General features: G+C 47.9%; 1 protein-coding gene across 1 annotated transcript in view; it reads left to right on the plus strand.

Annotated features, from left to right (window-relative positions):
• The window catches only part of kif21b (kinesin family member 21B), a 40,749-nt gene that overhangs the window by 14,321 nt on the left and 7,359 nt on the right, over nt 1–19,069 (plus strand). The window contains exons 20-33 of the mRNA XM_084704321.1: nt 625–790; nt 887–947; nt 1,054–1,102; nt 3,897–4,111; nt 4,362–4,436; nt 5,779–5,892; nt 9,763–9,801; nt 12,211–12,347; nt 14,753–14,933; nt 15,313–15,477; nt 16,077–16,194; nt 16,308–16,478; nt 17,829–18,028; nt 18,624–18,761. Of these exons, the coding sequence (XP_084560447.1) occupies nt 625–790; nt 887–947; nt 1,054–1,102; nt 3,897–4,111; nt 4,362–4,436; nt 5,779–5,892; nt 9,763–9,801; nt 12,211–12,347; nt 14,753–14,933; nt 15,313–15,477; nt 16,077–16,194; nt 16,308–16,478; nt 17,829–18,028; nt 18,624–18,723 (1,791 nt within the window). The 3' untranslated portion in view covers nt 18,724–18,761. The remainder of the gene's footprint in view (nt 1–624; nt 791–886; nt 948–1,053; nt 1,103–3,896; nt 4,112–4,361; nt 4,437–5,778; nt 5,893–9,762; nt 9,802–12,210; nt 12,348–14,752; nt 14,934–15,312; nt 15,478–16,076; nt 16,195–16,307; nt 16,479–17,828; nt 18,029–18,623; nt 18,762–19,069) is intronic.

Below are 19,069 nucleotides of genomic sequence, written 5' to 3' on the forward strand. Positions count from 1 at the left end.
CGCACCCCCTGAGCTGTTCACCGCTTTTATACGACAGTTACATCAGTTGAACATTTCTGGAAACAATGAACAACTAAGTGTGTTTTACACTAGTTTTATTCAACTCTGGCTAGGAAAAATTAAATAAAATGTTGCTTTTTGGTTGACTCATCACTTTTAATAATTATCTGGGTGCTAGGCATGATCAAATGAGGTCTATAATTCCTGAAGAGAAAGTGATGACCTCCAATAGATAACATGTATTAATAGATGAATATTTAATGGAAAGAATCATAAACGTTTTCCTCCAGTGGATAGACGACCCATGAGGTCCACAGCGACAGAAAGCGACACCATAGTAACCAAGTCAGAAACCTTATATCTTGTGAGAGTTGTGGAAAGGCATAGTTGTTGTGAGAGTTGTGGAAAGGCGTAGTTATTGTGAGAGTTGTGGAAAGGCGTAAGTTAAGCTGTGTTGGGCTAGTCACTAGTGCTTTTCCTGAAGTAATTCTCCTTCCGGTAAGGATAAAGAAGCACAGCCAGCGACCACTCTAATGGATGAGTTGTGTTTGACTGGTGTGTATCTCCCCCTGCTGGTGAAGGCAGGGACTGACTGGTGTGTGTCTCCCCTGCTGGTGAGAGCAGGGACTGCAGGTGGCCCAGAAGGAGGCTCAGATCCGCCTGCTGGAGGGCCAGCTCAAACAGACGGACGTGATTGGTTCAGCCCACAACCACATGATCCTGGACGCGCTGCGAGAGAAAGCTGAGTGTATCCCAGAGCTGCACGCACTCATACACAACGTACAGCAGGGTGTGTATACACATGCACACACACATTCTTATACACATCAGTAAGGGGTCAGTATGCAGGGTTTAATATCTGTGATGTGTGTGGTGTGGTCCACAGAGAACGGTTACACCAGCACCGACGAGGAGCCGTCAGAGTTCAGCCAGGCCTCGGAGGGCAGGTGAGATGAACTCTCTCTGCAGCCCACTGAACGGCTCCGGTATGCTTACAGCATCACCATGTTCATCACTCTCTCTTTCTCCTGTTCATTCTTTCTTTCCCTCCAGTGTCTCCTACATGAAGGAGTCTACCAGTCATGATGACTTCAAGCTCAAGGTACAGAACACCCTCATCTTATGTTTGCTCCTTTATTAGGAGAGAGTATTAGCTTACTTCATGACATAATGTGCATAATGTGTGGACTGTACTGACTGGGATATGTTCACAACTGCTACCAATAGTCTGGATGAACTCACTGAGGCTGTGACATCATACATCAGCTTCTGTGAGGACTGCTGTATACCAACACACACCAGGGTGAACTTCAACAACGACAAACCCTGGTTCTCAGCAGAGCTCAGAAAGTTGAGGTTGGAGAAAGAGGAAGCATTTAGGAGTGGGGATAGAGACAGATTCAAGAACAGGTTTAGCAAGGCGTTGAGGGAGGCTAAATAACTGTACTCAGAGAGACTGAAGCATCAGTTCTCTGCTAACGAGTCTGCTTCTGTCTGGAGAGGGCTCAGGCAGATTACCAACTACAAGCCCAGAGCCCCCCACTCCACCAACAACTCCCGCCTGGCCAACGACCTGAACAAGTTCTACTGCAGATTTGAAAGACAATTGGACTGTCCTGAACTACCCCGTCTCATCCATGAGGCCTCCCCCCCCTCTACAGTGACGACTCTCTCCATTCAGGAGGGGGAAGTTAACAGACTTTTCAAGAGGCAGCCCCCCCCTGCAAAGCAGCTGGGCCAGACTCTGTCTCTCCAGCCACCCTCAAGCACTGCGCTGACCAGCTGTCTCCGGTGTTCACCACCATCTTCAACACCTCCCTGGAGACATGCCATGTGCCAGCCTGTCTCAAGTCCTCCACCATCATCCCTGTGCCCAAAAAGCCAAGGCCAACAGGACTTAATGACTACAGACCCATCGCCCTGACCTCTGTGGTAAAGAAGTCTTTTGAGCGCCTGGTGCTGGCACACCTCAAAGCCATCACAGACCCTTTCCGGGACCCTGTGCAGTTTGCCTACAGAGCCAACAGGTCTGTGGACAACGCAGTTAACACCCTACAGCACCTGGACTTCCCAGCATCCTACGCCAGGATTCTGTTTGTGGACTTCAGCTCTGCCTTCAACACCATCATCCCCACCCTGCTTCAGGACAAGCTCTCACACCTGAATGTGCCTGACTCCACCTGCAGGTGGATCACAGACTTCCTGTCAGACAGGACCTGATCTCCTCAGGGCAGCTCCTTTCCCCTCTGCTCTTCTCCCTGTACACCAACAGCTGCACCTCCAGTCATCCGTCCGTCAAACCTCTGAAGTTTGCGGATGACACCACCCTCATTGGGCTCATCTCTGGTGGGGATGAGTCTGACTACTGGTGGGAAGCTGGCAACCTGGTGATCTGGTGTAGCCAGAACAACTTAGAGCTCAATGCTCTTAAGACAGTGGAGATGGTTGTGGACTTCAGGAAGAAAACAGCCCCACTCACCCCCATCACCCTGTGCGACTCCCCAGTCAACACTGTTGAGTCCTTCCGCTTCCTGGGCACCATCCTCTCCCAGGACCTCAAGTGGGAACTGAACATCAGCTCCTCACCAAGAAAGCACAACAGAGGACCTACTTCCTACGGCAGTAGAAGAAATTCAACCTGCCAAGGACAATGATGGTGCACTTTTACACAGCCATGAGTCCATCCTCACCTCCTCCATCACCACCTGGTACGCTGCTGCCACTGCCAAGGACAAGAGCAGGCTGCAGCGTATCATCCGCACTCCTGAGAGGGTGATCGGCTGCAATCTTCCTACCCTCCAGGACCTGCACACCTCTAGGACCCTGAGGCGAGCGAGGAAGATTGTGGCCGACTCATCCCACCCTGATCACTCCCTGTTCCAGCTACTCCCCTCTGGCAGAAGGCAGCAGTCCATCAGGACCAAAACCTCACGCCATAAGAACCATTTCTTTCCATCTGCTACTGGCCTCTTCAACGAGGCCAAGGACTCCCACTATGCACAAGCCGCTTTTTTGCCCATTCATGCTGCTCTTTTAAATTCTTATTCTTATATATATTTTATATTTTATTGTTGTTTTATTTTTTGTTGTTCAGTTCTTAGAATTATTTCAACTATTGTACTTTTTTACTTAATTTAAGATCCGTATATGTTTATTGTCTGCACCTTCCTGCCACAGTAAATTCTGTGTTTGTGTAACATACATGGTGAATAAACCAAATTCTGGTTTTGATTCTCTCTTTACTTACACTGTTTCTCTCCTGGTTCAGCAGAGGTTACACCTCTGTAGTTCCCCCTGCTGCCAGCAGGGTGTGGTGTCTGCCAACAATTAACTGTCCTCAAATTCAGTCAACCTTCCTTTGTTGACTTAGACTGGTCCTAACCAGACTCTCGTACATTTAATTTGTACAGAGGGTCTGGGATCAGTCCATTGACAAGCGTTAACTTCCTTGAAGGCGGGTACTCTGTTGAAGTTTAAAACTATTGGATCTGCCATAACTAATCACTAGCGTTCGCCGTAGCAAACTTCTTCACCACTAAAGATGCAAGCTGGAAAATCAAACCTTTCCTGAACCCTGTGAGGAGGAGGGCCACAGCATCATGGCCACCAACAAAACTCAGCAAAGATTGTTCTTGCTCCGGCTTTAACTTTTGGATATTTGTCAGCGTTGCCACAACGGACCGAACGGCTTCGCTCGCATCTTTTTCCGCTGCCATTACTGAACTACTGATTGGACCACCAAAAATGTGGTTTGCAAAAACTGCAAAAAAATCCCACACCTAGTCCTGAAGCAAAATTAAAATTGAGCGGAAGTACTGAGGAAGGCAGAACCAGGCTAATGTTGACTCTCTCTCTGTCTCTCCCTTTCCCTCCCTATCTCTCTTTCTCTCCCCCAGGTGGAGCCCCGTCTCTCGGCCCAAATGAAGGCTGTATCGGCAGAGTACCTGTGCCCCGTGATGGACCCATCCACCAAGGCCATCACCAAGTCGCTGGCCTCCCTCACCGACATCCAGGAGGGGGGCCTGGGGGGGCTGAGCCTCTCTGTGCTGGACCCTCTCTACAGGGACAGGGTGTCCCGCACAGTCAGCCTGCCGGTCAGGGGGCACACCTTGTGAGTCTGCAGATCCTGGACTGTTTGGCTCATGCTAACGCTAGCATTAATTCATAGTCCCTTTGTTAGAGTTGCGGTGTTGTCTTGGTGTGTTTATAGCTAATGCTACTGTAACATTTAGCTATATAGCCTTCTACTGCTTTGATAGAAGAGGGAAACCAAATCTCTACCCCAGGATTTAATGGTCCTTGGTGGTCTTGTTCTGTGGTTTATGCTCTTGCCTTAATGTGTGTGTGTGTTCTCCTGACAGTCCCAGGCAGTCCCGGGGGTCTGACACCTCCCCCGTGACGAGGAGGAAGTCATATGACCGTGGCCAGTCATACAGGTACCTCTCTCCCGTCCAATCGTTGCTAAGTAGGAAGTGTCACTGTGGGCTGATGCAGACGCACAGTTCAGTTCAGTTCAGCGCAATCTCAGGCTCACCGTGACAACGCTAGTGCTCCCCGTGACAACTCTAGTGCTCCCCGTGACAACGCTAGTGCTCACCGTGACAACACTAGTGCTCACCGTGACAATCCTAGTGCTCACCGTGAAAACGCTAGTGCTCACCATGACAACACTAGTGCTCACCGTGACAACGCTAGTGCTCACCGTGACAATACTAGTGCTCACCGTGACAACGCTAGTGCTCACCGTGACAATACTAGTGCTCACCGTGTCAGTACAAGTCCTGACACACCAGCACAGACAACGTGCGGTATCTTCCGGTATGTAGCACTCACCGCTCTTCTAGATAGGTTGGTTATTTGGTGGTTAATTTAACTTACGACCACTGTACTCTGTGTATCATTGTCAGTTTCCACCTGACAGAAATGCTTCTCTCTGGGCCGGTCTGGACTTTCTGCGTCCGTTACCAGATTAACCCCTAACAAGCATGCTGCTGCTTTGAATGGGAACGAGAGGAGCTGCTGTGATTGGCCCAATTACCGACACAAAATAATTATCAACAAAATATTGTCGAAAGATCGACTTGCACTTCCTACATTTAAATTGAGTCATTTAGCAGACGCTCTTATCCAGAGTGACTTACAGTATTTACTGGGACATTCCCCCGAGGCAAGTAGGGTGAAGTGCCTTGCCCATGGACACAACGTCGTTTTTGCACAGCCGGGAATCAAACCGGCAACCTTCTGATTAGTAACCCGATTCTCTAACCACTCAGCCATCTAAACTCCTCTGACTTCCGCCTGCGTTTCGACCCGGAGACTAGAGTCCTGTGACTCAGCCATATGTAGTGAGGGATAGAAGCTGGTATTTTTTAGAAATTGATCATAACATTTGCTGACATATCTACAAGAAGTTCTATCAATATGTATTGACAGAAGATGACAGATGATGGGTTGACTAGAGGATCACTGTGTATATTGATTGTGAGAAGACAAAAGAAGTTGATAAAATTGATGAAAAGGAATGTCCCTCCTTCCCACACACCTCACCCCTCCCTCCTCTCCCCGCTCCCCTCCCCACTCACCCCTCCTCTCTGCCCGCCCGCACACCTCATCCCTCCCTCCCCCTCTCCCAACACACCTCCACCCTTCCCCCACACACCTCATCCCTCCCTCCCCCTCTCCCAACACACCTCCCCCCTTCCCCCACACACCTCACCCCTCCCTCCCCCTCTCCCAACACCCCCCCCCTTCCCCCATACACCTCACCCCTCCCACCAGGCCTCCTGACGGGGGCTGCACCCCCCCCTCCTCCCCCCCCCTCAGGCTACGCAACGACCGCAACGTCTTCTCCAGGCTCACCAGCAACCAAAACCAGGGCTCCGCGCTGGACAAGTGAGTGGACACACATGCAAACACAAAGGGTTTGGTCTCTAAAACTTCTCAGCGATACAACCATCTTCTCTTCCTGTCTTTTGTTTCTCTCTTACCTGGCAGAGCTGCAGAGAGCCACTGTGGTAGAGAGGCTCCTCTTTTATAATTGACTAGCTGTTTTATTTCTCCAATAGATCTCACAGAGATTCAAACACACACACCTAGACCCACTCTCAAACACAGAGACACACGCACACATGAACACACCCTAATAGATGTTAACAGGAAATATTGGTCTACTTTATCTTCCTTTCTTGTTTCAGTTCTCTGTTCTGAAATGGCAGCAGTTAATTTAGCCCCCTGCCCCCAACTCCTAAACAGTTTCTTTCAATGTTATTATTGTATTAATCCCAGACGCTTCTAGAATGTATTGATCCCCTAATTGTTAGAGGAAGCTGCTTGGAATGATTTTGTGCTGCGTGGCCGGTCTGGATGTGTGTGTGTGTGTGTGGGAGGGAAAGAGAGGGGTTTAGGTGTGTGTGTGTGTGTGTGGGAGGGAAAGAGAGGGGTTTAGGTGTGTGTGTGTGTGTGTGTGTGGGAGGGAAAGAGAGGGGTTTAGGTGTGTGTGGGAGGGAAAGAGAGGGGTTTAGGTGTGTGTGTGTGTGTGTGGGAGGGAAAGAGAGGGGTTTAGGTGTGTGTGTGTGTGGGAGGGAAAGAGAGGGGTTTAGGTGTGTGTGTGTGTGTGGGAGGGAAAGAGAGGGGTTTAGGTGTGTGTGTGTGTGTGTAGTGTGTGTGTGTGTGGGAGGGAAAGAGAGGGGTTTAGGTGTGTGTGTGTGTGTGTGGGAGGGAAAGAGAGGGGTTTAGGTGTGTGTGTGTGTGTGGGAGGGAAAGAGAGGGGTTTAGAGCATCCTGTGGATCCTCATTGTCTGAACCAGGAGTTGGTAAATTGTTCACAGGAGAGAACATATTAGCCCCCACTGTTAATGTTGTCTGTGGTGGCCACTTTGTATTTTGATTGAAGCGTCAGAGAGAAGTGATTGGCACAGAGGGCAAAATGGATTGTCTGATGTCTGCTGGGAGAATTAATGATGAGAGGAATGTATGTTTATACAGGGTTAGGGTTAGGGTTAGTCCCTCCTTGTGTTGCCTTCTGGTATGAAATGTGCTATAGAAATAAAGTTTAAAGTATAGCTGACAGTAGAAAAGAAGGTTAAGAGCTGTCCAACCGTAACCCTGTCGGATTACTTTTATTTTGCAAGGTTTTTCTTTTGTGACCTCAATTGTTTTCTACAGTGACATAGTATCATTCTTTGTTTCTACAGTGACAGTATCGTTCTTCGAATGCTTTTACATACGACAATTTTGTGTTTTTGTACAGTTGTATTTATTAACCTTTATTTTATGCATTTATTAACCTAAATGCAGGATATCCCATTGAGGAAAAAATTGTTTTGAAAAGCACTCGGTCCAAACTAACTATATATAGATAAAAGCCCTAACGAACACAAAATACATAGCAATACAAATAAATAAAACACAAATTAGTAACTAACGCGTATGTATTTACTAATGCAAATACATTTGTCAATAAAAGCAGCTGCTAAAATTACATTCTGAATCAAATTGCATCACAGGGCAGCAGGATACGAGACATGATTTCAGTCAGAAGCCATGAGCAGTTTTGTGTTTCCACCTCTAACCCTAACCCTTCACACAGAGGATGTAGTGTTTACTGTAGGAACATGAGGATGCATAATGATGGGGTCTATTCAGCCTGCTATTAGAGACAAGGCTGTCTCTCAACTGACAGCTTAGTTGCTATTCTCTGCAGCATGTTGTATCGTCTTTGATTGAGGTCACAAAAGTGTCAGATTATTTTATATAACGTGCCCCTTTTCTTCCTAATCAGAAATGGGTCCTTCAATGCAATCAGTCTTATGTGCTTCTCAGGCATGAGACTGGGGAGATGATCACACATGAGTGTATTTAAAGAATGTTTACAAGTGCACATTGTTAAAAACTTGAAGTTATTGTATTCCCCGCTGTCCAAAATTCTAATACCTACTGGAGTATTCTTATCTCTTCTACATGTATGACTGTTCTCTTCTACATGAATGACTGTTGACATGTTGTGAATCTGAGAGCAGAGCTACACAAACTCACAGACTGCCAGCCACCAAGGCCCACACCCCGTAAAGCACAAAGTGAAAAATTACGATATGGAGGAATTTATGGAGGGTATATTTGTTTTAACTGCTCTGCTTCCCCTGGATATTATCGCTCTTTTTTCAAACGAGCCTTATACAAGTTCATCACCCCTCACAGGGCCAATCCTGTGAACAGAACTATCAAATATTTATAGCATAATATCTTGTTTTATGGCCATGCACATGGAATGGTTCCCCTAGTGATTGTCTAAGACTAAGGGAGACCTTAGGTAAGATGTGTTTTAATGGCTGATTTGAATCACCTCTTTGCCTGGGTGGGCAATTTTCTGTGGTCCGTACCGTTGGACCTAAAGTGAAGACTCCACCCACAGGCATTGCCCCATGTTCTGAAACGTGCATGACAAGCTACAATTACAGCAGTTTCGCTCTGTGAGATCCTGTCATTATTGACTACCCAATTCTCCAATCAGCTTACAGTCTCCCTGCTGCTAACCCTCTTTTCTGCATTCTGCATCTCCGTGTTTCGGGATAACTCTCCCCCATCTCCTCCAGGTCCAGTTCCCCTTTCTCCCCAACTGTTCCTTTGTTTTACTGTAGGTAACTGTTTCTGCCTTAAACCCTGTCTTCCAAACCTAACCCTTGCCCTGCTATTGGCTCATTGAAGGATAAAGCTCCCATCCCCTGACCCTGCCATGGGCTAGTCTGGCTGCATCTCTAGCCTATTATAGACTGCCAGCCAGGCTAACCATGCAGGAGACCAACTTGGGTCAACCTTTTACGTTGAATGTCAATTTCCCTTCTAGGACTGAACGATTAATTGCATTTGCGATAATATTGCGATGTGACAAAACAAGATTTTGTAATCGCAAAGGCTGCGATTTTACTTTGGTGCACAGTACACTTTACCTTGACCTGTACGATGGCCTCAGGCTCGACAGAACCTGACACTACAGACACTTTGCCAATTTAACCCACCAACCTAATTCGGGCCTAAAAAAATACCAGAAATCCATGTACGATGCATAGCTAAAATGCTGAACACCAGTGTGTCAAATAAGCCAAATAACACCCAACAGGATCACTGTTCTAAATGTTTCAAAGACTTAGTCCATATTCATGTACAAAATTCCTCAAGCAGTAACAGCGTTTATCACGAAAGATATGATGCCCCTCAGTCACACATACAGTAGGATCACTATGGCTGTCAGTGCCATACTATTTCTGTTAGGCTACTGACTGCATCAGAAATGTTCAGACAGTGTTTCTTTTTCTTTTAAGATTTAACTTTTTAAATGCGTGAGTTCTAAATATTTCTGACGGTTCCAACAGCGCAAGTTGCAACGCACATGTTATTAGCCTAAGTTTAGCTTTGATTTACCAAAATATTTTCGAAGAGGTACAGGCGATATGTTTTCCTTAATTTTTCTGAACTTTGTGTGTTATGTTGCTGACTGGAAATCATGTATATATCTATATATATTAATAATAAATCATATAATAATAAAAAAATTGCATATAAAATCTCAATTGCAATATTAGTCAAAATAATCGCAATTACCTTATTTTCCGAAATCGTTCAGCCCTATTCCCTTTAACCTTGAGCTAACCCTATACCAATAACCCTGTGTCTTACATCCACCCTAACCCTGACCCTATACCAATAACCCTGTCTATGACCCTGACCCCAATCCTAACCTTAACCCTGCTCCTGTTCTGTCTCCAGGTCGGATGACAGCGACTCCTCTCTCTCGGAGGTGCTCAGGTAGAGATATCTGTCTGTCTTCTCTCTCTTCCCCTCTTCTTCTCTGCTATTTTCTCTCTTCCCCTCTTCTTCTCACGCTCTTTTTGTGTCTGATTGGCCAGCACCTCATCTGGCTCTTAATTTCATGTCACATTTTGGTGAGCATGCTTTACCTCCTACCCCCCCACATCCCCTCACCCCTACCCCCCACATCCCCTCACCCCTACCCACCCCATCCCTTGCTGTGCCCCCACCAGGAGACCTGAACCAACCATACTGCCATGCTATGGACTGAGGCTTCTCTACCACAGTCATTAACAAGTTCAGAGAAGATGCCCAAAAGAATTGAGTACATTTGGAAACACTTGAGATTCAGACCATCTGGCAGAAAGTAACACGAGCAGTTAATGATGTAATTTCCTCTTGACTCCACTTGTGGATCAGCAGTCACCTGAGAGAGATGTAGCTCTTCCCTCCTGCCTCACACCAGAATGGATACCTTCCTTATCACCTGGGAGACTAGAAAACATCTCTCCCTCTCTCATCTTTCCTCTCTATAAGAAGCATTGGATTGTCCATTAACAGGTTCCCATTCAGAAGCCCACAGTGTGACGGCCCCACAGTAGCTAGAGCTTTTAATGAATAAGGAATATAGCCTTTCATTTCACTTCCTGTTTTGAATAATGCTGCAACCACACCTAATTAGTATGGATTATATTGTACATCCTTTGTTTGGTCGGAGATCTAACTCTAACCAATTAGGATATATTGCAAGGTATCCTGTTAGACCTGATTGGGTAGTTAATTAGAAGGCCCCTGTTCTCCATGGCAGTAAGGTTATTTCTGATTGGTGTTCAAACACCCCCTGTCCACCACTTCTCTTTATCCATAAAAATCTTCTCAAACTCAAATGTCCTCCATTCCAACCCCTTCCTGGTCTCTGCAGCAGCCTGGTTCCAATCCAGTCATGTTTCACTTCAGACTGGAACTGGGCCAGGCAGAAAGGGAAGTGGGAGGTCCCACACCCTAAGCCCCACCCACATTGCCGCAAAGTGAACCAGGATTGGCCTATAAAGTGGAAACACAGGACGCTAGCTCCATTGGTGGACATGCTGCATGCTGGTGATGACACAGGATGTTGTGTCGTTTGTTTTTGAGTTGCGAGCTGTCGCTGAGTCATGCTGTGACCATCTTTTAACAGTACTGTTGTGTGGAGTTGATTATGATTTGGTTTGTGTCTTGGGTTGTGAACATAGTGGACATACATGCATGCACTCTCTCACACTATCACAACTGGTTTCTGAGTGTGTTGATGTTACTGTTTTGATGGCTATATTTGAACAATGCTTCAAAGAGGTATTGGGGGGCGGGTCAGTTTATGATGGTGGGGAGGAACTATTTACGTGTTTAGGTGTGTGTGTATTTTTGTGTGTAAGTGTGTGTGTGTGTTAGCATTCTAAATACTGTAGGTAAAGTGAAGATGTCTGTAAATGACTCAGTGACGAGACAATCTGACTTCAAACCTTCTGTTTTGTCCATCTCTCTCTCATCTTTGGTTCTCTCATCAGTCCTTTTCCCTACACTGACCTCCCCTCTGTCCCCTTCTCTCTCACTCTCTTCTTTCTTTAATGTCTCTCCCTCTCTTTTCTGCCCAGCAGTTCAAATCGCCTCCTTCTAATTAAGAGGCAGGGAGCAAGAGAGAGAGGGAGGGACAGATGTAGTACAAGACCGCTTGGAAAAACATAGAAATAATAAGGAAGGACAGGAAAATGAATATGTGGTTGGAAAAGAGAGAGCTGAGTGTGAGAAAGAAAGATGGGAGACAGAGAACAAGATGGAGAGGAAGCCTCATTCCACCTTGTAGGTTATCTTTTCAACTCTAATCCAGCACAACTGATTCTAATAATTACATGATCGACAAAGTGTGAAAAACTGGTGGAAAACCGGAGAGTTCTCCAGGATCTCCAGGATCAGGGATCTCCATGAGTAGGGTTGGACTACCTTTGTGTAGAGATTACCCAGAGCAGCTCTAGTTTAAGCAGGCAGATGGAGTAACTGGGATGGTTGGAGAGAGAGATGGCAGAAAGCCTTAAATAAATATGGAAAGATGACAGACAGCCTTAAATAAGATGACAGTAAGGATTATAGATGCAGCAACTAAAAAAGGTGTGCCGGTTTGTGTGTTTGCGAGTCTGCAGGTTTATGTCTGTGTGTGTGTGTGTTGTGCAGGTTTATGTTGTGTGTGTGTGTTGGCGGGTGTGCAGGTTTATGTCTGTTGGCAGGGTGTTCTAATGATTTTTGATCCTCTGGTGTGTGTAGGTCTGTTATAACATCACATCACTGGGGGGACACAGGGCACAATCAGTCTGGTGGACGGTGTGACTGTGTGTGTGTGTGACAATGTGTGATGTGTATGTGTGTTTCCCTCAGGGGGGTGATCAGTCCCTTGGGGGGTCTGAAGGGGGGGCGGACGACGCCCCTGCAGTGTGTAGCCGCAGCTGAAGGACACTCCAAACCCGTCCTCTGTGTGGATGCCACTGACGAACTGCTCTTCACCGGCTCTAAAGGTACACACACATACACACATTGGATTTGAACCTGCACTGAAATATAATGCGCACTTGATACGGGAACAATGATACCAAGCAATGCACAAGTAGGCTATAGGCGATCTTACAGCATGCCGTAACACACGTCGGTTGTGGATCGTATGTCCATGCATGGCAAAATCCATTGTTATGTCTACAAAATTATTTTAGATATAGTATCAGTTTATCTAGCTTGCAAATCCTGAGGATAGCCTATCGAAGTTGAATTAGCCAATGTCGTTAGCAATGCTAGCTAACGTTGGTTTGCTAGCTGTATATAACATTTCACTGGGTCTTGCAGGTGTTTGATTTCCTGAAATTATTATGAAAAGTTATGTTCACCTAGCCATTTTCCTACTTTAGCAAGTCACTGTATTTCCAATCACTGATAGTTGAACTGAGACGACACAGTAAATAATTCCTCTTTCAATAAGCCCCCGTTCCAGTGTTGTCCACACACACATATATACACAAACACACACACAAAAACAGTTAGGACAGTAGTATGGTAGTATGGCAGGACAGTAGTATGGTATTATGGCAGAACAGTAGTATGGTAGTACGGTAGGACAGTAGTATGGTAGTATGGCAGTACTGTAGGATGGTAGTACGGCAGGACAGTAGTATAGTAGTATGGTAGTACGGTAGGACAGTAGTATGGTAGTACGGTAGGACAGTAGTATGGTAGTATGGCAGTACGGTAGGATGGTAGTATGGTAGTACGGTAGGACAGTAGTATGGTAGTATGGTAGTACGGCAGGACAGTAGTATGGTAGTACGGTAGGACAGTAGTATGGTAGTATGGCAGTACGGTAGGATGGTAGGATGGCAGTATGATAGTATGGCAGTACGGTAGGATGGTAGTACGGTAGGACAGTAGTATGGTAGTACGGTAGTACGGCAGGACGGTAGGATGGTAGGATGGTAGGAGAGTAGTATGGTAGTATGGCAGTATGGTAGGATGGCAGTATGGTAGTATGGCAGTACGGTAGGATGGTAGTACGGTAGGACAGTAGTATGGTAGTATGGCAGTACGGTAGGACTGTAGTATGGTAGTATGGTAGTACGGCAGGACTGTAGTATGGTAGTACGGTAGGATGGTAGTATGGTAGTACGGCAGGACACTAGTATGGTAGTATGGCAGTACGGTAGGATGGTAGTATGGTAGGATGGCAGTATGGTAGTATGGCAGTACGGTAGGATGGTAGTACGGTAGGACAGTAGTATGGTAGTATGGCAGTACGGTAGGACAGTAGTATGGTAGTATGGTAGTACGGCAGGACAGTAGTATGGTAGTATGGCAGGACAGTAGTATGGTAGTATGGCAGTACGGTAGGATGGTAGTACGGTAGGACAGTAGTATGGTAGTATGGCAGTACGGTGGGACAGTAGTATGGTAGTATGGTAGTACGGCAGGACAGTAGTATGGTAGTATGGCAGGACAGTAGTATGGTAGGACAGTAGTATGGTAGTATGGCAGTACGGTAGGATGGTAGTATGGCAGGACAGTAGTATGGTAGTACGGCAGGACAGTAGTATGGTAGTATGGTAGTACGGTAGGACAGTAGTATGGTAGTATGGTAGTACGGTAGGATGGTAGTATGGCAGGACAGTAGTATGGTAGTATGGTAGTACGGTAGGACAGTAGTATGGTAGTATGGTAGTACGGTAGGATGGTAGTATGGCAGGACAGTAGTATGGTAGTACGGCAGGACAGTAGTATGGTAGTATGGTAGTACGGCAGGACAGTAGTATGGTAGTACGGCAGGACAGTAGTATGGTAGTATGGCAGTACGTTAGGATGGTAGTACGGCAGGACAGTAGTATGGTAGTACGGTAGGATGGTAGTATGGCAGTACGGTAGGATGGTAGTACGGCAGGACAGTAGTATGGTAGTACGGTAGGACAGTAGTATGGTAGTATGGCAGTACGGTAGGATGGTAGTAAGGCAGGACAGTAGTATGGCAGGACAGTAGTATGTTACGTAGTTATGCATGTTACCTCTCTTCACAATGTGTGCTTACTGTGGCGGTGATGGACACTTTGTCTTTTTCGAATGCTCAAATAAATGTTGCCGTAATAACGTTTGGGTCCTGTGGTGGAGTATGCACTGTTCAACACGTGTGAGAAGCACCAATTAATTGAACCGATGTGTTGTGCGGCCGCAAAAATATTTGAGATATGCAAGTGGAAAAGGTCGGGAATAGCTGCTGTACAGTTGGTAACCCTGACTCTGTGTCTCTCACCTCTCTCTCTCTCTCTCTCTCTCTCTCTCTCTCTCTCTCTCTCTCTCTCTCTCTCTCTCTCTCTCTCTCTCCCCTGTATCTCCCCCCCCCCTGTATCTCTCTCTCTCACTCTCCTGCCCCTCCCCCTAACCCCCCCAGACCGTACCTGTAAGATGTGGAACCTGGTGACAGGTCAGGAAATCGTTACACTGAAGGGCCACCCCAACAATGTGGTGTCTGTGAAGTACTGCTCCTCCTCCTGCCTGTTGTTCTCTGTCTCCACCTCTTACATCAAGGTGTGGGACATCCGCGATTCCGCCAAGTGTGTCCGCACCCTCACGTGAGTGCCCAATATCCTTTTTATCCTTTTCTCTCTCTCTCTCTCTCTCTCTCTCTCTCTCTCTCTCTCTCTCTCTCTCTCTCTCTCTCTCTCTCTCTCTCTCTGTCTCTCTCTGTCTCTGTCTCTCTCTGTCTCTCTCTCTCTCTGTCTCTCTCTGTCTCTCTCTGTCTCTCTGTCTCTCTCTCTCTCTCGCTTTCTCTACCTCCCTCACAGTGTTGACAGTCTGTCATCAAAACGGAACAGACGGTTTGTGATCCTGTCTTCTCTCTCCTTCATCTACCCTTATGTTGCTGTTCCTCATCTTCCTCTCTTGTTCTATAATTTCCTTTATCCATCACTTTCACCCTTTCTACGACCCCACCCACCATTGCTCCCCCAGTTCGTCAGGTCAGGTGGTGTCGGGGGATGCGTGTGCTGGCTCCACCACACGCACCATCACCTTCTCCCAGGGAGAGTACCAGATCAACCAGATCGCACTCAACCCCACCGGCTCGGTGCTGTACGCTGCCGCCGGGAACTCTGTACGCTCCTGGGACCTCAGCAGGTAACACACACAGAGAGGCATGAGCACACAGGGTGGGCACACGGGTATTTCCTGCTTATTCTACCATCCTTATTCTTCTCTTCAATCCTCTCTCTCCCTCTTCCTCTCTGTCTCTCTCAACTCCTCCTTCTATGTCTCTCTCCTCCCTCTCTCTCCCTCCCTCTATGTCTCTCTCCTCCCTCTCTCTCCCTCACTCTATGTCTCTCTCCTCTCTCTCTCTCCCTTCCTCTCTGTCTCTCTCCTCCCTCTCTCTCTCTTCCTCTCTGTCTCTCTCAATTCCTCCTTCTATGTCTCTCTCCTCCTTCTCTCTCCCTTCCTCTATGTCTCTCTCCTCCCTCTCTCTCCCTCCCTCTATGTCTCTCTCCTCTCTCTCTCTCCCTTCCTCTCTGTCTCTCTCCTCCCTCTCTCTCCCTCCCTCTATGTCTCTCTCCTCTCTCTCTCTCCCTTCCTCTCTGTCTCTCTCAACTCCTCCTTCTATGTCTCTCTTCTCCCTCTCTCTCCCTCCCTCTATGTCTCTCTCCTCCCTCTCTCTCCCTCCCTCTCTCTCCCTTCCTCTCTGTTTCTCTCCCTCTCTCCTTCCATCTCCTGCCCCCCCACAGGATGCAGCCAGCAGGGAAGCTGACAGGCCACACAGGCTCGGTCATGTGTCTCACGGTGGGTCAGTCTCTCCTGGGGAAGGACCAGGTCATCACTGGCTCGAAGGACCACTATGTTAAGGTACACACACACACATACATAGAGGGTCTATATGACCCTCCCAGGTAGTAGATGTCTGGGTGGTATGGTAGTCAGCGCTGCTGTTTCCCACTTGACGAGTCGTCTCATGCCAGGTGTTTGACGTGGCGGAGGGCATGCTGGGAAATGTAGGCCCAGCTCACAACTTCGAGCCCCCTCACTACGACGGCATCGAGTGTCTGACTGTGCATGGAGACGTGCTCTTTAGTGGTTCCCGTGACAACGGCATCAAAAAGTGGGATCTGGAACAGCAGGAGCTCTCACAGGTATGTGAGTGTATGAGAGAGAGAGAGAGAGAGAGAGAGCAGTCCTCAGGTGTGTTGGTTATGTCAGGTATTCTCCTAATAACATGTATACATGTCTCTTCTTCACGTCCTGGTCTGAGGGTTAGGCTGTCCTCCCTAGTCTGGTCAGCACTGAGGGTTAGGTTGCTCTGCTAGCACCACCCATGAACCAGGCTGCTAGCACCACCCATGAACCAGGCTGCTAGCACCACCCATGAACCAGGCTGCTAGCACCACCCATGAACCAGGCTGCTAGCACCACCCATGAATCAGGCTGCTAGCACCACCCATGAATCAGGCTGCTAGCACCACCCATGAATCAGGCTGCTAGCACCACCCATGAATCAGGCTGCTAGCACCACCCATGAACCAGGCTGCTAGCACCACCCATGAACCAGGCTGCTAGCACCACCCATGAACCAGGCTGCTAGCACCATTTACATTTAGTCATTTAGCAGACGCTCTTATCCAGAGCGACTTACAGTAAGTTCAGGGACATTCCCCCCAAGGCAAGTTGGGTGAAGTGCCTTGCCCAAGGACACAATGTCATTTTGCACGGCCGGTAATCGAACCGGCAACCTTCTGATTACTAGCTGAATCCCTAACCGCTCAGCCACCTGACTCCCCACACCACCCATGAACCAGGCTGCTAGCACCACCCATGAACCAGGCTGCTAGCACCACCCATGAATCAGGCTGCTAGCACCACCCATGAATCAGGCTGCTAGCACCACCCATGAATCAGGCTGCTAGCACCACCCATGAACCAGGCTGCTAGCACCACCCATGAACCAGGCTGCTAGCACCACCCATGAACCAGGCTGCTAGCACCATTTACATTTAGTCATTTAGCAGACGCTCTTATCCAGAGCGACTTACAGTAAGTTCAGGGACATTCCCCCCGAGGCAAGTTGGGTGAAGTGCCTTGCCCAAGGACACAATGTCATTTCGCACGGCCGGTAATCGAACCGGCAACCTTCTGATTACTAGCTGAATCCCTAACCGCTCAGCCACCTGACTCCCCACACCACCCATGAACCAGGCTGCTAGCACCACCCATGAACCAGGCTGCTAGCACCACCCATGAACCAGGCTGCAAGCTCATTGTGTTTATGGCAGGTAGTTCTCATTGATAATTCATCCAGTAGCATAATCGTATGCTTCTAAAATGGTCCATGTTGCTAAGTTACACTGTTGTCAACAACCACCTGTCTGTAATTTCTTACCCAGAGATGTTCAAGCTGAGTTTTTATCATTCGCTAAAGTTATAAACATACATGTATACTGTTCCTTTATCTCTCCACTGAAAAAGTCAATTCCTCTCCTCTCCAGCAAATCCCCAATGCCCACAAGGACTGGGTGTGTGCGCTGGCCTTTGTGCCTGGCCGGCCCCTGCTGCTAAGTGCGTGCAGGGGGGGCATGATGAAGGTGTGGCACGTGGACAACTTCACGCCCATAGGGGAGCTCCGGGGTCACGACAGCCCCATCAACGCCATCTGCACAAACTCCAGACAAATCTTCACCGCTTCGAGGTACAGCCTAACCTACTAACCATAATAATAACCCTAATCCTAAACCTACTAACTCTAACCATACTGCTTTACTGGGGAATAAGGTCAGTTCAGAATGTAAGGACAGTTAGGGTGAAGTTCTAGTTGTCTTGTACCATCAACATATTTTATGAATGTCATCTGGGGTTAGGGTGAGGGTCATCTGGGGTTAGGGTGAGGGTCATCTGGGGTTAGGGTGAGGGTCATCTGGGGTTAGGGTGAGGGTCATCTGGGGTTAGGGTGAGGGTCATCTGGGGTTAGGGTGAGGGTCATCTGGGGTTAGGGTGAGGGTCTGTTCTCTCACTCTTTCTCTTCAGAAAGTTTCTCCCCATTCATCTCTTCTAACCCCTCTAACCCTAACCCCCTAACCCTAACCTCTCTTCACTGACTTGACAATTTCACTGATCTCCTCCCCTCTCCTTTCCTGATCTACTCACCTCACCTATCGTCTCTCACCCTTTACTCTACCATATGCTCCTCAACTCCACTCCCCTCCTCCCTTCTCTTTTCCTCCCCTCCCCTTTCCTCTCTCCTCTACCCTCCTCCCTTCCTCTTTCCTCCTCCCCTCCTCCTGCAGTGATGGCAGGGTGAAGTTGTGGAGCTATGTCCCAGGTCTGACTCCCTGTCTCCCTCGGAGGGTCCTGGCCATCAAAGGCCGCGCCACCAGCCTCCCATGAGCCTCTGCTCCGCTCGCCGCCTCCCCCGCTCTCCTCTGGTACTATCTCTCTCCTCTGGTACTCTCTCTTTCTCCTCTGGTACTCTCTCTCTCCTCTAGTACTCTCTTTCTCCTCTGGTACTCTCTCTCTCCTCTGGTACTCTCTCTCTCTCCTCTGGTACTCACTCTCTCCTCTGGTACTCTCTCTCTCCTCTGGTACTCTCTCTCTCCTCTGGTACTCTCTCTCTCCTCTGGTACTCTCTTCTCTGGTACTCTCTCTCTCCTCTGGTACTCTCTTCTCTGGTACTCTCTCTCTCCTCTGGTACTCTCTCTCCTCTGGTACTCTCTCTCTCCTCTGGTACTCTCTC

The sequence above is a fragment of the Hypomesus nipponensis genome, chromosome 9, assembly GCF_054491055.1.
Source record: "Hypomesus nipponensis isolate SF chromosome 9, ASM5449105v1, whole genome shotgun sequence".
NCBI lineage: Eukaryota > Metazoa > Chordata > Actinopteri > Osmeriformes > Osmeridae > Hypomesus > Hypomesus nipponensis.